Source organism: Lepidochelys olivacea (assembly GCF_965140295.1).
Source record: "Lepidochelys olivacea isolate rLepOli2 genome assembly, chromosome: 1".
Taxonomy (NCBI): domain Eukaryota; kingdom Metazoa; phylum Chordata; order Testudines; family Cheloniidae; genus Lepidochelys; species Lepidochelys olivacea.
In genome coordinates, this window is record NC_140411.1 from 258,789,173 (window position 1) to 258,808,167 (window position 18,995).

General features: G+C 52.5%; 1 protein-coding gene across 1 annotated transcript in view; it reads left to right on the forward strand.

Annotated features, from left to right (window-relative positions):
• The window catches only part of CYTH4 (cytohesin 4), a 30,992-nt gene extending 20,482 nt beyond the window's left edge, over positions 1-10,510 (forward strand). Inside the window, exons 9-13 of the mRNA XM_084618022.1 lie at positions 2,173-2,284; positions 2,635-2,711; positions 3,101-3,172; positions 8,647-8,801; positions 9,354-10,510. Of these exons, the coding sequence (XP_084474148.1) occupies positions 2,173-2,284; positions 2,635-2,711; positions 3,101-3,172; positions 8,647-8,801; positions 9,354-9,426 (489 nt within the window). The 3' untranslated portion in view covers positions 9,427-10,510. The remainder of the gene's footprint in view (positions 1-2,172; positions 2,285-2,634; positions 2,712-3,100; positions 3,173-8,646; positions 8,802-9,353) is intronic.
• The last annotated feature ends 8,485 nt before the right edge of the window (positions 10,511-18,995 follow it).

An 18,995-nucleotide genomic window follows, 5' to 3' on the forward strand; every position in this document is an offset into this window, starting at 1 on the left:
CGCTAGGCCTCCCTCTTCTGAGGACCTTGGTGGCACCCCCTGCAGGTTCACCCCCTCTGTCTCCCTTGGCAGCATCAGTACCCAGACGGGGATCCATACTTACAAGAGAGCATCGTTAGGCTTGGGCAAGGAAGAGCCTTAATGGCCAGGTTTCTAAAAGAGCAGAGCAGCACCCCGTGGCCCTTGTTCAGGGGCCTAAATGGGGGCAGAAAGTCTGGCCCTAGGAGACCAAATGCTGTGTGCGTACCCTGCTTTTCTTATGCAATTCCCAGAGCTGTGGAGCCCAGCCACCGCATGGCTGAGTCTCAGGGAAGGCAGCATGACAGCTCCTCCCTTCTCACACGAAACCCGGGGGGGGGGGGTAGGAGGGGGGGGTGGAAGGTTTAGCGACTCCTGCTCAGGTTTAGCCTGCGGAGAGGGGCCCTGCACAGTGCCGCGATTGTGACTCTTTCTTGGGTTGCCCAGAACTCTAAACCACTGTGTTACCCCCCTGTCTGTCCACCTCACCAACAAACTCCTCCAGACTCTGCCAGTCTTAGCCTGGCCTTGCTGGTAACATTCAGTGAACCCGTTCCCAAGCCCCCAGGAAAAGTGTTCCTCTGGAGCAACTAGCCCCAGCCCTGGATGCCCACTGAAATGCCAAGTTTGCTGCTGCCTGCAAAGAGATAGAATCCACACCAGCCAGCTGAGGACACTCTTCACCTTAATACGCAGCACTGAGCTGGTCTATAGGAAAACCAAGTCTAAGTGTCTGAACAGAGAACAGAGATTGAAGAGATCCTAAGCAAGAGGGAAAGATGGTTACAAACAAAACAAAAAGCTCACGTTTTTCTAGTGACTCAAACTTAACCTTAGCAAGCAGCGATCTTCGCCTAAACAGCTGTCACATCTCCCATCAAGCTATCAGCATCCCCACCCCTCGGGCAGGAGGACCCACCGTTCACAGGGTCAGAGCGCGCTTCCCCCTTTGTTCCCTAAGGAATGGATAATGAAAGAGGCTCCTTGCTTCTTTTTATAGTCCAGAAAACCTTTGAAACGTATTCTCTGAAAAGTAACCCCAAGGCTCCTCTCCTCAGCTGCTTGTTCTTTGGGGTGCAGGCCACAAGCCCGCTCCGCATCCTCTGGTCAATTTGCTTTCTCAGTTGGCTCACTCACTTTGGAGGCAAATGTACTTTCCTTGGCCTTTGCTTGTGATCAAGCCATGCTGTTGTCTCAGAGCTTGATCCATGCTGACAGGTAAAGCCACATTCCTTTCTCCAAAGCAGGCTTGCTTATCAACTGCCTCCACAAAATATTGTAAGAACGTATTGCCAGCATGCATACACAACTCTTTATACACAACTTGTACATACATCACAGAGTGATCTTCATGACCAGCATGGCATCAGTTTTCATATGATACCTTACAAGACAGTGTTTGGCTAAATAGTCTCACAGTCATGTGTTGGGTGTAGTGAGTTTGTCAGGCCTGCTGGAATTTATTGTTACATAACCATGCGCTCTTTGCTGGTTGGCATCAGGGCCCTTGTACAGGCCACAGTGATGATTTGGCATCCAGAACCCTGTATACTGCTCACGACACCCACCCACCCCAGCAGCAGCCCTGGCTTTGTTTAGCACCCCTCCGCCCCACTCCTCCATCAGTGTGAAGGGCTCAGCTTTCTGGCGTCATGTCACTTCTTGACAGTTGTTTGGAGGAAATTGCAGGAACTTTTTACTCAGAACTTTGCATAATAAATGATGTCAAACCCCAGTAGCACAGTGTCATCCCCGCACAGGACGAGAAACTGGAATCCCCCTCCCACAGCTGGGCAATGCACTGGGGCGTGCCTGGTAGGTCACATGTGTGTTTGTGTCTGCTTCTAATTGCTACCCTCTGCGCTTGTGTGTCTGTGCAAAATAGCATGCTGGCCGCATAAGCATACGTGTGTGTGTGTACCCACACCTGATTGCTCACTTACAGGTGTGGGTACACACATTGAGTGTGTGTGTGTGTGGCACAGGAATGTTGAACGAACACATACCACTCCCATTTTGTCCCTGTGAGATGAGCATTAAGGGGTACCATGTAGCCAGCAACCCCTGTCCATCCATACGTAGGGAATGTCAGTGAGCTAAGTCAGGTCACCCTATGTCAGCTTTTTTATTTCTCTCCCTCTTTCTGTGGGGCAGAATCTGTTCGAGAGCATCAAGAACGAGCCATTTTCCATCCCGGAGGACGATGGGAATGACCTCACGCACACTTTCTTCAACCCCAGCCGCGAGGGCTGGCTCCTTAAACTGGGTACAAATCACCTCCTTGTGCAGCTCTCCCCCATGAGCGTCACCCCAAGGGTTACCTATGCATCCATGTGGAGGTCTGCAGCAGCCGCCCTTCCTTCTGCTGCCGCGGGCTGAGCCTGACCCCTAGGGTTCAAACCTCCTGGCTGTTCTCTAGCCAGCCCACGCCTGCGCCTCCCAAAGCCAGTCTGCTCAGAAGGGTGCCGCCCCTCCCCCAGTTCTGAGCTGTGCCAGCTCCCGGGGTGCGTTCAGCCTGGGGCGGAGGGTCTATCCCGGAGCACTGATCTCCAGGGGGTGATTGCAGTGAGCGGGGGCTGTCAGGGACTGACACGCTTTGAATCTTGCTGCCCCTAGGAGGCCGGGTGAAGACCTGGAAGCGCCGCTGGTTCATTCTGACTGACAACTGCCTGTACTACTTTGAATATACCACGGTAAGGCTGCACTCCAGTCAAGCAGATCTCTCCAAGGGGGGCTGTATTTTCCAGGGGTAATGAGGGATGGGGATACACCCCACTCTGTCACCCCTGGACTGCGGTCAGACTGAGTCCCCCCATTCCCACCCCCAGCCCAGGCTATGACCCACAGCTGCCATTCCAGACTGATTAGAATCAACTACATGGTACCTTCTGTCAGGCAGAACTCTAGCCAGGTATAGCCATGGGCACCAAGCGCCCCTTTGATTTGCCAGTGTGTTTCTGTTGGGGGCCTGCTTTGCCATAATGCTCTGGGGTGCATGCCAGGGCAACGGGGAGAAACACGTCATTGGGCTGGGTGCTGGGAGCATGTCAGACCCTCATACCTGCTTCTCATTGGCTTCCAGGATAAAGAACCTCTGGGGATCATCCCCCTGGAGAATCTATCGGTTCGGAAGGTGGACGACCCCAAAAAGCCAGTAAGTCTCCACCATTTGGTACCGCAACAAGCATGTGTCATCAGAGACGCTAGCCGGTTTATCTCCTCCTGCCCTGTTCAGTGGCATTGTCCCAGGCAGCGCTCTGCTATCTTGGAAGGCAGAGTGTCTGAACGTTTTCCCCAGGAATTGAAATTGGGGGGGGGGTGTCAAATTTACAGCGGGGGGCAGTCAGGGCCAATGAGGGGTGAGACCATGAGGGTGAAGGTGGGCTGTATGGCACCATAGTAAAAACTGAAAAATGTTTCATGAGCATTTTATTAGACTTTAAAATCATCACACAAATTAAAGTTGGCTACTCAACTTTATGAAGCACTACATCTACATCCTTCTTGGTTTCTTGTTATAATTTTGCACAACTCTGTTAATGAACTTCTTGAATGCAATGCATTCATCTTTGGTGGCTTCTCATGTGTCCGGTACTTCCATTCCTTCAATTGATATGCTCATTAGTTCATTCACATGATCAGGCAGAAGGCGACTTCTTTCAAAACACAAAATTCTATTCAATGATGAAAAAGAACGCTCAGCTGTAGCTGTTGTGACTGGGAGTAGCAAGAGATGAATTCCTACTTCTTTCAGCCCAGGAAACATAGCACAAAGATCGGGTTGAGACACTAGTGATGATAAAAAAGAAGTTGAAGTCAAATCTTCATTCACTCGTCGTATGATATTCCACTCTATGTTCAAATTCTCTATTCTGTCCTGAGCCCATGGCAGCCCCATTGCTGGTAGTGCCTCACTCCACTCAGCTGTCGGTGTTTTATAAGACAGGGATCTGTTAAAGCTACGTAGAGGTTGAGTAGAATCTAGAAGTTGCTGTTGTAGATTTTTAAGAATCAAGTCTGTGTACTTTTTCAGTTGTCTTAACAAACACTTCTTGTCCTCTTCACTTAAGGATTCAATATAAATGCCTTCATTAGTCAACTTCTGGACTGAAGTCTTTGCTTCTTCCAGTACTTTTTCAATGGATAGCTCTCTGATTGATCCAAATGTAGCTTCTAGTGCTGGACAAAGATCTACTATTCTTGTAGCAGATGCCTGGATGACATTGTTTAATGACCCAAGTGGTTTCAACAGTAGACCTACAAATGAGAGAATGGCAATAGTCTACTCTGAACATAGTAGCAAAAGTAATCCACCAGCCTCACTACTTAGATCCATCCCATCTTGGTAGATACTTTCCAAAGTTAGTAATAATGGCTGGAGTAATTTTAAGACAACAGCCAAGGATCGCTCATGAGAAAGCCAGAGCGTTTTCCCAGGTTGGAGTAATTTGAACTTCAGTCTCAATGTATCTTCTGTATTTTCCAAGATATTCAGTCTTTTTGGACTCTTGCTGAAAAAAGAATATAATGAAGACATTAAATTTATAGCTTTTTAAATGTCTTTTGAAGAGTCTGCAGCTCATACTAGCGCTAGTTGGACTAGCTGGCCTCTGCAGTGTGTATAGGAGAGATTAGGGTTACACTTTTCTCTGAGCAAAGCTTGTGCTCCACCATGTCTTCCAGAGAAGTTTGCAGCTCCATCAAATGCACAAGCAGCCCTCTGTTTGGGGTCCAATGGACAAGCATTTAACTCTTCTAAGATGTGGGTTGTCACAGATGCAGCCAATGTGTCTTCTATAACTTGAATATCTAGAAATGCATCTACTGGCCTACCACTGACATCAAGATAACGTACACAGTGACTTAATACTTGATGCCCATTTGCATTGGTGCATTCATCAGCCATGTATGCACATTTTTTGAATGCGGTGAGAGAGTTCTTCACTTTTTCAACTGTAGAGTCTTTCACTGTTGCACCACATGTGTCTAGCCAGTCAGCTGAGTTTCTTGCAGACAGATAGTGAGCATTTGCTGGTCTTGTTTGGAACCGGTGTTCAACTTCAGGATGAAGAAGTGACAATGCACTTAACATTGGCCTCCAGTTTGTGGTGTGTGGTATCTCTTGCTTAAATAGAAAGTATGATGCCACGGCCATGTTTGTTCGCATGAACTGTCTTGTGTCTCCAGCTTTCTTAACAGCCTCATTAACACTCACCAGTGTTGTCCTTGGTCAGTGGAGACTCAGAGTTCAGAGGTGCTTTCCCATGAGTTCATCTCCCAGGTGGGGGGCAAGAAGGCACCTTGCTCGTTCCTCCAGCTGCTCACTGTTCGCTCTGGCCACTGTTGTTGGTTGTGCCACCGTTCACGCCATCGCTCTGTTGCCAATGGCCCTGCGCTGTCACCTTCCTCTGCCACCTGCCACTGTGACCTCTGCGAGTTGGTCTCTTGAGGTTCCACCCAGCTCTCAGTGATTTCAGCTGAGCTCGCAGTGGGGGAACCTCACTGCTAGTGCAGACTGGGCCGTCTCTTCAACAGAAACACTGTCCCACAGCAGGTCTAAGCACTTAGACTTGATTATAAGTGATTTCAGCTGTAGTGATCACTTAACAAAACAAAGACTATCTATGGAGCCTAATCAGCTCTGTCTTTAAACAGTGGAGAGGGGCAGGTACTTGTGACTCAGGCAAACCATCAAGCAAAACACTTGTCCCCACCCTCTCTCTCTCTCTCTCTCTCTCTCTCTCTCGATGTCCCTCAATCAGCACAGGCTAAGTGCAGTTCTACTGCCCTTTACTCCTACAGTAAGAATAACAACATTTCATTACACCTCCCGCCCCTCCCCGCATTCAAGTGATTTGTAACCCAACCCCAGCCAAAATCTATTACTTGGGCAACACAGCTCTGTTTGCTGGATACCTAGGTAGATTAGGTGTGAATGTAAATACAATCTGGTCCTGAAGCCTTTCCCCCCGCAGCTCATCACTGACTGTCAGGGAGAGCTCATTTAGACTTTGCTTACAAAGCATATTTTGAAATTATTAGGTTGGCCAACATCACCGAAATGAATGCACTGACATGGTCATAAACAGCTGTACAAGGAAGCTAGTTTATGTTTCAAATCTATTAGACATTTTCAGATACACATATTTTATCATACACGGTATATGCTTTTAAAGTGTGTATTAATGTTTCAATTTCCATTCAAATGTCCAAACAATCACTAAAGTGGCAACCCTGCATGTAACTAATTCACAAAACTGGGGGGGGGGGGCGTTGGGGAAATTCAGGGGGGGTAAACACCCCCATGGGGGGGGTGTAGGGAAATCCCGCCCCGGGAGCCAACCCAAGGCAGATTCTCTTTAAAGCTCCACGTGAGTGCAGGTGAGAAACACGGGCTCAACAGCCACAGAGACCAAGCCCCGCCTTTACCGCCAAGACAGGGGCAGGCCCAGCATGGGCAGCGGCAGGATAAACTTCCCACACACCTTAGCCCTGCTGATGTGCTTCAGGTCTGTCTAGGACGGGCTGCCACTACTGGTGACAGGGGGAGTTCAGTCTCCATAGCCTGCTCAGCGCTTGGCCTCTCTGCTGAGGTTGTCAGCGAGGCTGCAGTTCTAGTCTTTGTTTCGCCACTATAGACCAGCGGTAACGCGTGGAAGTCAATGGCTCTTTACTCGGGTTACGCTGGTGGAAAATCAGTCTCAAGCTCAGTACGATTGAGATGCCTATTGGCAGTCGTGTCCCTCTCTCCAGCAGCTCCTGGTACACTGGAGCGGGGACTGGAACAAGACCTGATTGCTCAAGGCGCAGGGGTCTTGACTTCAGGCCAGGGACGCTAGGGTTCTGTTAGAGCTGGGTGGAAAAATTCCTGTGAGGTTTTTCATGGCAATTTGCCAACTAGTTGAAATTGAACCCTTCTGTGGCGATGGTTCAATTTGGACAGAGTTCCTCCAGAAACCAGGCAGCTTTCGAAACCCGCCTGGCCATCCTGCCCACTCACCCACCCAGCATCTCTCCAGCTCACTGTCTATGAGTTGGGGACCCTGGGCTTTCCCTTTCTAGGACACTGCTGAAATGTTTGGGTTTTGTTCTGAGTTTGAATGGAACCAGATTTTGAAATATTGCAATCCTCCCCAAAACTAAACCACCTTTCTCTGCCCGGCTCTGGGTTTGGTGCCTTCATCAGGAGTTTGTGCCACACCACAGTGAGCTACTTTGGAGAAAGTGTATAAACTGGCCAGCAACAAGTTTAGGCTTGAAATTTGATGAAGGTTTCGTACCATCAGAAGAGTGATGTTCTGGAACAGCCTTCCAAGGGGAGCAGTGGAGGCAAAAAACCTAACTGGCTTCAAGACTGAGCTTGATAAATTTAGGGGGACGGGGGGATGGTGTGACAGGACTGCCTAAAATGGCAGATCTGCGACTGCTAGCAGCAAATATCTCCAACGGCTGGTGATGGGACACTAGATGGGGAGGGCTCTGAGCTACTACAATAGATTCTTTCTAGGGTGTCTGCCTGGTGGGCCTTGCCCACATGCTCAGTGCCCAACTGATCTTCATATTTGGGGTCAGGAAGGAATTTTTCCCTGGATCAGATTGGCAGAGACCTTGGGGATTTTTTTGCCTTCCCCTACAGCAGGGGTCCCCAATGCGGTGCCCAGGGGCGCAACGGCGCCCATCGGGGCAGTTGTGTGCGCCTGCAGGACACTGCACCACTGAAATGCCGCTGACGAGCGCGGCCGCGGGAGAACCGCCTGCTGAAATGCCGCCGAGAAGCATTGCCTTTCCTTGGCCGCATTTCGGCTGCGATGCTTCTTGCCGCTGCTGCTTCTCGGCAGTGGGGTGTCTGGCGCCCGCCACAGTCTTCTGGGAATAGGAGTATGCTATTCCCACAGAAAGGTTGGGGACCACTGCCCTACAGCATGGGGCACAGGTCACTTGCAGGTTTACACTAGTGTAAATGGTGGATTCTCTGTAACTTGAAGTCTCTAAAGCATGATTTGGGGACCCCAGTTACTCAGCCAGTGGTTAGGGGGTCTACCACAGGAGTGGGTGGGCGAGGTTCTGTGGCCTGCGATGTGCAGGAGGTCAGCCTAGACGATCCTGATAGTCCCTTCTGGCCTTAAAGTCTAGGAGTAAGAAATAGCGCTGAGCTGTTAGAGAGGCTCCCCAGGAAAGCTTACCTCAACCTGCTCTCCTTTCTGTCTGTCCCTTGTGCAGAGCCAGTGTTAAGTGCAGTATGGCAGGTGATCCTGTACTGTTAGAGGTGCCCAAAAGCTGCTAGGCAATGTTCCCGTATGACTGTCTCTGGCAGGGTGCATGCGACGCAGCACAAACCACCGGGTGTTTTCCAGACTCTCGGCCATCGCTCTCACTCTCTGTAAAACATGGTTGGTGGCCACGGCGGCGCAGGCATCACTGAGTGCAGAGTGGGGAGGTTTTTACTTGTGACGCCTCTGAGCTACTGGAATCTAACTCAACGATGCTGAGATCCCTGGAGCATGACAGGCAAAATCCTGGCCCCAGTTCAGGAACAGACGAGCCCACTGCCACCTCTGCAAACTCCCTTAGCATGCCCTCCGGAACAATGGACTTACTGCCTGACCCCCTCCATGTCTCTCCCTGCAGAACTGCTTCGAGCTCTTCAATCCCAACTGCAAGGGGCAGAAGATCAAAGCCTGCAAGACAGATGGGGATGGGAAGGTGGTAGAAGGCAAGCACCAGTCCTACAAGATCTCGGCAGCCACAATGGAGGAGCGCGACCTGTGGATTGAGGCGATACGGTAAGGCGACGGGCCCTGCAGGAGACAAGAGGGCTCCCCCAGGCAGGGTGAAATGGGGTGGAGTGAGCTCAGGCCAGGGGAGACATGGCACTAGCAGAGGCCAGAGCTACCTGTGATGCGCCGGTGGGCAGAGAGGTGAATGGCTACGCTGTGCCAGCATGCAGAGCTGGAGGCCTCACCTTGCCTCTGGGGGGCACTTGGGCAGCAGCTCTTTTACATGCAAGGGAGCAGAGGGGCATAGGCCCCCAGGGAGATAAACGTTCACACTTGAGCACCTGTGGGCGTCCCTGACCTCCTCGCCTCTCCACACCTATGGCTCCAATGGATTAGCCATCTAGGGCCTGGAGGCCCTTGCTGTGAACCTTCAGGCTCCTCCTCTGGCCTGCAAAGCCTGACTACACTAGTTGGAGGCGCCGGGTGCTGCTGAGGGGCCTGCAGATCCCCTGTTCTGGGGAGGGAGGGGGTCCATTGTTTACAGGTTCAGAGAGACCCTTGTGGTTTTCCTTGTCATTTCCCAGCCCTGAATCTCTCTCTCGTTCCTCCTCTATCCAGGACCAGCATCACCCAGGATCCCTTCTATGACCTGGTCTCAGCCCGTAAGAAAAGGATCGCCAGCAAAAACTGAGCCAGCTGCCAGCCTGCTCGTTGCTGACCAGATGATCTTTAATCGCTGGGCCATCTCCTCCCCTACTGGGCTCTACCAGTGAAGGACGCTCGGGGACCAGCACCTTCTCCTACCTCCTGACGGGCCAGAAGATGACTGATGGCTGGCAAGCCCCATTTGGCTTCTCCCTTTCCAATCCGGGAGTTCAAATCTGAAGGGGAGTAGGTTGATGCAGATGTGGATCTGGAGGCCGGGGCTATGGGCACAGCCTCTCCCGCCCTTGAACTGACAGAGGCTCTACGACAAGACATAGCCTTATGTACACCTCACGCTGGCCTCCTCACGTTGGACAGGCTGCAGGGGTCTCCAGCCCCCAGCCTTGGCCAGGACAGTCCTGCAGAAGTCTGGTTTCTCAGACTCCCTCCCCAGCCACTGAGCTGGGCAGCAGGCCTGTGGGCTCTTCTGGGGGAATCCCAAGAATGTTTCCTCCCCCCCAGGATTGTCCAAGCCCGCAGCAGACTTCAAGAGCCAGCTGCATCTCTTCTACGCAAGTAAAAACCTGAGAAGTGAGAGGCCTGTGACCATGGAGAGGTCGTCACTGGGGTTCAGAACCCCTGTGTGAAACCAGAGCCCAAGGGACGTGACCCCGTGCACTGGGGAGCCCTCTCTGCACGCTGCCATTCCAGGTTCCTCCACACTGTGCCCCTGAAGACAGCAGTAATAGTCTGAAGTCCCCAATGTGTATATATGTGTACATTGATAATGGGTTGCAGGAAGGAAGCCAAGGGGGTTTGGTGGGGACAAGGAGAAATGGTGCACTTTGCTTTGCTCTTCTACCTCCCTAGTCTCTCGTACTCAGAGCCTGGCAAACAGGTCTCTGTCAGGGGCAGAGGCTCTGGAGAGAAGCCTTCAGGGTCTTCTCCCAGCCTGCAGCGCTCCCGGGGTTCGCTCAGCTGCACCGTTTCAGGGGGGCAGATCTCTGCATCCCAGCTGCCCCCAGCCAGAAGCAGGGAGAACAGGAATGCCCAGCACATACAGTGCCCTCGTGTTTTGAACTCTGGTCTCTTGTGTAAAAAACCCAAACAAGCCGCAGGGTGGAATGATCATTAAAAGGTAAGAATTGCACAGACGATACCAAAGGATGTCACGTTGCCTTCTCTAGTAAGCTGCACACCCAGGGTGATGATTCAGCACAGTATCGGGACACAGAAAGGCACTGAGCAGCTGGATGCAGGCGGGAGGGGGTGTGTGAGTGTCGTAACAGGCCAGGGGAGAAGTGGCAGGGAGCCATGGAAGACCATGATGCCCACTGGGAGAAGTCCCCACAAGCCAAGGGGTGGTAGGTAGGAGGGGAATTGCAGGTTAGACTCATACACGCTCCCCACCTTGTAGTTTGCAGGGTCCCTGTGTCTCTTCCTCTCTCCTACCATCCCCGTTTTCTATAACCTCTCCATGGCTCCTTTCTGTGCCCTCCTTCCTCCCCCTTTCCTCCTGCAGGGGGCTCTGTCCACCAGGAAATCTGCAGCAAACCCAGCACAGCCAGATTAGTTATTTTGCCAGTGCACCAGGGATGGGGAATTAATTTCAAGAGGCAGGGACTGTATCTCGGAGTCGAAGCACGTGCTCACCCACGAGAAGGAACGTGAAGGTTTTTGTCTGGTCTCTTTTATTAATGTCTCCAGGATTGAAAGTCTGAGTTGCTCATCTGTAGGGGCTCCAGCATGGGGAAGGCTGGATCATGGGGGGCAGGGGTGGGGTTGGAGGGAGGGGCTTAGAATCTTGCCCTCAGCTGGCAACTTCTCCAAAAATCCACTGTGAATTTTAAAAGATGCCACCGGCTTCCCGGCCTTGCCCAGAAGCAGAGATTCTGGGGATCATTTTCAGTCCTTGTGCCCCAGTACCTGCCATATTCCACTCCAGGGGCCACAGGGCTCCAGTTCAGGTTCTGCCCCTCCTCCCGGGGGCACGGGCCCGACTCCATTCTAGGGGCACAGAAATCTAGTGCAGGGCTCTTATCTCAGACCTGGCTTGGTTAGCTCCTGCAGTTCCACTTGTGCTCCAGAGCTAGTTCTCTCCAGAGCAGGATTGGGGGGGGGGGAGGACAGGGGGCAGAGTTTGTCATCCTTCCAAGGCTCCAGTGTAAAAATCTCATCTCTCAAGTCGTTCATGCACCACCCACTCTACCCAGCACAACGCCAATACACTACTCACATAGTGCATGCCACCCACCGACAACACAAGGCGCACTAAGTTCACTAGACAGGCACACTCGCTACCCACACACCCTGCCTGAACACATGCCTACCGAGAGCCCACTCCAGCCCCGTGCGCACACAGAATGGGCACAAGTATCAACATTGGCCCCCTGGTCTGGGCTGCCCGGTGCTGGATAGCCAAAACTCGAGTTCCCCCCACCCAAAATCAGCACACTGTTGGCACACACGTTCACAGCACCCACAAACTCACTACATGAATGAGCTGTGTGGCTCCAACAGCCAGACCCTGGACATTTGCAGTGTCGCTGGCCACAGACACCCATCCTCCTGCATCTCACTGCTAGAAATCACAGCACGTGCACACACGCCATTAGAGAATAAATCTGACAGACTGATGGCTAGAAAAACGCTCCGCTCGCTCGTCACCAGCGGTGCGGGTGACGCACATACACACATCCAAGCACACACAGAGGGAAGGCTGACACTTGCCCCCCCCCCCCCCCCGCCATCAAGGAGTCCTGCACACAGGAGCTGGTCATTTATTTTCATAATAAATGGCCATCGATCTTGGTAAAAGGCCAGGAGGAGAACAACGCAAAGTCAGGAAATATGGCAGCTCACTGCATTATGTCTCCTGCACCTGCCCCTCCCACGCCTGTTTATCGGCTCCTCCTTGGAAGGATAATACATTTTAAACGGCTTTCTAGAAATCATTTGCAAGCAAGGGAGGTGAAAGCTGGGAGGGAAGCCAGGGGTTTCAGACACTTCAGCTTAAAGAGGTGTGTATAGAGCAAGTCACATAAAAAGCACAGCACAAAGGAAGGTGTGGGGAAGCTTATGAGTGCTGAACAGATGGATGGGCTCAAAACTGTATTCTGAGTTAAACTTCAGCTCCGGAGCCAAATGTCATTTGCACCGATCGCTATAAAAAGGCCACAGTGGCTCCTCAAGCCCAGCCATGCCTGAACTCAGGGGGGTTGGATTCTGAACCAAATTTAGTTCTGAGGTTTGTCACCAGGGGCCGTTTGTCCTCCAGTCTAATGAGCTGATTGGTGCATTGCTCTCTGAGGCCTTGCTATAGTGCCCCTCACTACAGTATCTCAGTGCTGCTGTCGCATGTTAGCCCCCTATTGGGTGGAATCAGCACTGCTCAACTATGTGTCATATGCCCTATACTGCTGAAAACAAACAAGGCTTCTCCTTTGGCAGAGAGGTGGGTGCTTTTGGAGTGGGAGAATCTGAGTTTTAGGGGTAGCACAGGGGGAAGCTCTGACTGGGTCAGGGGTTGAGGGTGATGCTCAGTTGTACTATGAGCCACCCACCCTTCCCATTCCTGAATGTCACAGGGCCTGAGCGGCTTTCCCCACCCCACAGGGGAAGCTGGCTCCCGGAAGTGGGGGAGAGCCGTGCCCGAGGTTCCTGAATGGACAGCATCATAGGCGCCCACGCTCTCACACAGTGGCGAGGTGGCGGGGATCTAAATGACTGTGACAGGGATGGGCTGCAGTCTAATCTTGCCCTGCCATTTCCAATTCTTCCCTCACCCATTGACGAAGATGAATGGGGCCTGTCCCAGGGACTCACACGTCATTTCATTCTCGCCGGGCCAGAATGTGTCCCCTGGACCTTGTCCTCCCACCATGTGCTGCCCCAGGAGATCAACCGTGATGTAGTGGAAGGGGCGGGGGGAGTGCTTGGATCCTCATTAGCCACCCAGCACCCCCATGCTACCCAGGGTGTCTGGGTTGCCTGAATGGCCAGGAATAGCAGCAAAAGGCCTTCCTGGCTATGGGTCCTTCTGCTTAGCTCCAGCAGGCTGTGCTTCCCCAGGGCTTTGGGGCACTGTACAGACCATGAGACTGGGGCACCAGCCATAGCCTCCTCCTGCCAGCCTCTCTGTGCTCTTGGGGCTGGCTGGGATGCTCCCTGCTGCCACCAGGGGCATTGCCATTCTGCAAGCGCTCGCTCCCCCCGCCCAGCTGGGGGCAGCCGCAAAACCAGCAAAGGCGTCACTGTCAAAGTGCAGCAGAGAGCCAAGAGCTGGCCCCCTCCTGGCAAGGTGAAGGAATGAGGCTGGAAACCTGCCTGGCTCCACTCCTCACCCCAGCTCTGTCTGCGGGCCCAGACGCAGCTCCCATCTCACCTCCCAGGGGGCTGCAGCCGAGGTGAGACTCACCCCAGTGCAGGAATGGGGAGTCCAGGTTAGTGAGAGGGCAGCTAGCGTGGGGCAGAGGGGAGTCAGAGGATATGTCTACACTGCAAAAAGGCATGGGCTTAACTCCTGAGTGGGGCATTCTACAGTGTAGACACATCCCAGCTGAGTTAGGTGGCGAGAGAGATCTATAGACACAGCACCATTCCAGTCTGGCACAGGGGATTCTTGGGAGGGGGCAGCTATTGAGACAGGCCTATTCCTGGTGTGGGGCCTGGGGGCTAGTCTGGGACAAGGAGCTGCGGGGTGAGAAGGTCCAAGACAGACTTTTCCTATGAGAGACAGAGACCTCCTAATAATACCAGCAGGAGAGACACTTCTTGCTGCTGTCTTTTCTCTCCATGCGGGTCACAGGCTCATTGAGCTGGGTGAAGAGGAGGTGATTTGGGTTGTAATTATGTCTAATCAATTATATGAATATTTATTTATATTAAGCAAACTTGTCAGCTGCAGTCACAGCCCTGACAGGTTGGCATCTCACACACACACACAGCACGCCCCCTCCCCCCGACACACACTTCTCTTTGGGCAGCACAGGGGCCTCTGGAGGGAGGGGTCCGAGAGCTGTAACAAGTGTCCAATCTCCCCACATGCCCAGTGTGTCTGTGTGTGTTGGGGGGGAGGGGGCGGGGCTTTGTGAGCTGGTTGATGTTTGTGGTGCAATGAGAGTGTGTGAAAATGGCCTTTTTCTACATAAATTTGCATGTGTGTGTAAAATGGTTATTTTTTTTTCCGAATTTTTCTGCTCTTTTATCAACTGCCCCATCCATTCCTCCCCCCAAAAATCTGGTTTTGGTTTGTTTTCTTTCCCCCTTCCCCCACTTCTCTCCCTTTCCCTGTCCTTTTTCAGGGGCAAATGAGAAAGGGAAGGATGGGGGAGGGAGAGAGAGAGAGAGAGAGAAAAAAGGAAACAAGGAAAAAATCTGGGGAAAATGTTCGGTTTCAATCATCAAACCAGGTTCCGTGCTCAAGGGGAGTTTGAACCAAAACGGGAAGTATTTTTGTCACGATCACTTTAAGAGAACAAGTGGCTTTTTCATGAAACACCCTTATAGTTTCTCCGCTAGCTGCTATCTCAAGAGTTTGTACCCTCTGCCCCCACCCCTCCACGGAGCCCCCTCTGGCCCCCCAGCAGGGGTGGTGCTGCCTAGAGCTCTCTGAGGTCACAGAAGTTTCCCCAAGCGGTCTGCATTCGGGGAGTGGAGGCCCTTCCTTGGCAGAGCCCCGGGAAAGCCCCCGATTATCGCCAGAAGGAAAGTCACTGAACTGGAGCCAGACTCCACAGCCCTGGCTGATCACCTGCAGCTCAGCTCTGTGCTGGAGGCTTTGCCAGCAGTCTGTTATTACCTCAATGGAAAAGATACACAGCTCTCTCCAAGCAGAAGGAAGTGGAGGCAGAGATTATAGTGATTTGTCTGGAGCCAGCAGGGTTCCTCTGCCTGAGCTGTTGCCTTTTGACTGGAGAAAACACCCTTCCAGAAGCCAGCACTGCACAGGGCTGAGCACCTGGAAAGCCCAGGCCTGCAAGCAGAGAGGGGAAACAGAGGGTCAGAGCGAGAAGGCCCCGAGTCTCATCTCCTGCACTGAGATAACCCCATTGACTCCTGCAGGGTCCCTCTGGATTTACACCATGGACCATGGCTAGGGTTGCCAGATGTCCGGTTTTCAACCAGAACGCTGAGTCGAAAAGGGACCCTGGCGACTCCAGTCAGCACCGCCAACTGGGCCATTAAAAGTCCGGTTGTCAGCAAAGCGGAGGCCTGGGGCTACGGCTCCCTGCCTGCCCTAGCTTTGCGCGGCTCCCGGAAGCAGCCGCCAGGTCCTTGCAGCCCCTAGACTCATGGGTGGACAGGGAGGCTCTGCGTGCAGCCCCTACCCCAGGGCTGGCTCTGCAGCTCCCATTGGCTGGGAATGGCACCCAGTGGGAGCTGTGGGGGAAGTGCCTGCAGGTTTGAGGGCAGTGGGCAGAGCCTTCCTGGCCACCCACGCATCTAGGGGCTGCAGGGACCTGGTGGCCACTTCCCAGGCACCACGGTAAGCACCGTGGGACCTGGCACCCCGAACCCTCTCCTGCACCCCAACCCCCTGCTGCAGCTCACAGCCCTCTTCTGCACCCCAAACCCCTCATCCCTGGCTCCACCCCAGAGCCTGCACTCCCAGCCGGAACCATCACCCCCCTCCCGCACCCCAACCCCTTGCCCGAGGGCCATGAAAGTGAGTGAGGGTAGGGGAGAGCGAGCAACAGAGGGACGGGGGATGGAGTGAGTGGGGCCTCAGGGAAAGGGGGGGGAGCAGGGCAGGGTGTTTGGTTTTGTGCAATTAGAAAGTTGGCAATCCTACACTCGGCCCAGGCCCCTCTCCCAGGGAAATGCAATGTTTGGGCCAATACTAGAGCAAGAAGCGAGGGGGGAGGGGTCAGGCCTGTCAGGTATGAAGTCTCTGAAGACATGGAAAAGGGATTTGTTCATCCTGTTGTCAGAAGTCATGGGTGTGGTGCTCTCCTCTGTTCAATGTTGAGAACTATCATAGAATATCAGCATTGGAAGGGACCTCAGGAGGTCATCTAGTCCAACCCCCTGCTCAAAGCAGGACCAATCCCCAATTTTTGCCCCAAATCCCTAAATGGCCCCCTCAAGGATTGAGCTCACAACCCTGGGTTTAGCAGGCCAATGCTCAAACCACTGAGCTATCCCAACAGTTGGCTGCGTGCGTGTGTTCCCTCTGTGTGCTGCCCCAGCTCTGCAGACCGCTAACACAGCAGACCCCGGGAGAACCCCCAGTGACCACAGACTCTGATAAGGTACGAAGGCACCCGGCCAGGTTTATTGCCAAATGAAACACGGTCTCTAGCTCCCCGGATCAGATATCTACAGTTCTGCTACTACTGTACATACGTGCTCCCAGACAATGAACCGGCTCAGTCAGTGGCAGGATTTACCACTGTCCCCTAGGCCAGACAAAGACATCCACTGAGGGATGCATTCTTATACACAGGTACAAACAAGTTACACATCACTCCTGAAGCATAGAGGTGCAACCCCTCTACATGTTAGGGTGCCGCCTCGCACAAGACAACTCTCCCATATTACCTTCCTGCCCCTGTCTTGAGGATAGGTCAGCCTGTTCCTGTTATCTGTGGGGAATCTGCTAGTACCAGAGCGTTCTGGTACCATCCTGGCACGTGTTTCCATAACTAGTGCCCAGTACCTTTTAGGTATGTGTATTTTTGCAACATCAGCCCTCTTCTTGCCAGATTCTGTGAGCAGGGCCTGCCTCTGGCTCACAGCTTAACTTTGCTTTAGGTTAGTGTAAGCAGAGTCAGGATGAGCTTTACCCTGACATCTGCTGGCGAGTCATGGTGGGTTGTGGAAAAGAACTTCAGGGGCTGGTCTCATTTGCATAGGCACACCCACCCCACCTAGATGGTCACTTTGGCTGCTGTAGGAGCCCCAGTTTCTCTGTTATTGGGGCAGGAATAAACTGTTATTATCCTGCTTATGTGAATCAAGGACAGTGGAACTGTACTTGGCCTTTTGTTATGATGGAGGGACTCACCATCAACTAAGCAGCACTCACTATGCAATGGTCATGGATTCCAAAACCCAGTGACTAGAGAGAGGCTGGGGATAGGTATTAATACCTGGTGGTATGGGCCCTATGGTGAGGGCCTTACATGCTAATTGCACTTCCTCCTCTCTCTGCTGTGGACTATCAGAGCTAATTTTGATTCCATTAGGAATCTAGTTACAGGCTGCTGAGCTGAATTCACTTTGAGCCAATGGTACACCAGCACTGAGTCTCCCCTACTACAAGCTGAAATCACAAAAGAGCTAAACTTACTAAGAGCTGAAATCATTGGGTGTTTAAGTAGTGGAGGAGCCTGCAGATATATTGCAGAGCAGTTTGTGGGACGGCTGGCAGAGCAGCTGGTGGAGTGGAGCAGTTTGTGGGATGCTTGGAGCAGCTCATGGGGGCAGCTGGCAGAGCAGAGTGATTTGAGGGACAGCTGGTGGAGCAGAGTGGAGCCCCATGGAGAAGTGGGGCAATCGGCTTTAGACCGCATAAGGTGCCCCTTAACCCCCACCCCCCATCTCCACCCAGGTTGGAAGGTAAAACTCCACAGAAACTTTTGAACTCTGGGGCTGCACTGACCAGGGACAGAGACTTTTGGGGTGTTCGACTTTTGGGACTTTGGGTTGCTGGACTCAAGAACCAAAGGGAAAGGACATGCCCCAATTTGTTTGGGGTGGGTTTTTTGCTCATGGGTTCTGTTATGAATCCTGTTGGTGGTGTTTCCCCAACATAATGCCACATTATTTCTCTCTGTTATTAAAAGACTTCGCTACACTCAGACTCTGTGCTTGTGAGAGGGGAAATACTGCCTCTTGGAGGCTCCCAACAGGGGTGGTATATATTTGCCCCAGGTCACTGGGTGGGGGCTCAAGCCGGTTTTGCATTGTGTTATTGGAATGGAACCCCTAGATACTGAACCCGGCCCTTGTTGCTGCCAACTCTGACGGGCAGAAGGGTTACATTGGCAAAGTCTTGACTATTACTTTAGTTCAGGCCTTAGGCTTCATACCAGGCCTCTGATGCAAGAGTTTATGTTTCAGGGCCTCACCTTACTACACAGCCTATTTCTTGGCCTTGTTTTCCATTGTGTTCCCTGCCAACCCGACCGCTTTGCTCTGGAGTCTCCATGTCTGTATCCAGGAGCTAATATGCTGCTTGACTTTTTCTCTGGAGGGCTCTCTGCAGGAGCCAGCATGCTTCCCTGTGTGAGGAAGCCCCTGCGACTCTGCAGGACAGGAGTGGGAGGTTATGGCTGCTCGGATACACAGACCCATTTAGCTAGGTGGGAGAAAAGTACCCAGCCCCATCATCTACTCAGGCAGCTCCTAGACCCTCTAAACACACACAACCCTGCAAATCTCCAATCACCCTGACATCTGCTGAGAGAGCAATACAGCAGGGCACAGACAATCCAGGATGTTTTTGGAGCATGTTGGGGGACAACTTCCTGGTGCAAGTGCTGGAGGAACCAACTAGGGGCCATGCTCGTCTTGACCCGCTGCTCATAAACAGGGAAGAATTGGGAGGCAACCTGGGCAGCAGTGACCACGTAATGGTCAAGTTCAGGATCCTGACAAAAGGAAGAAAGG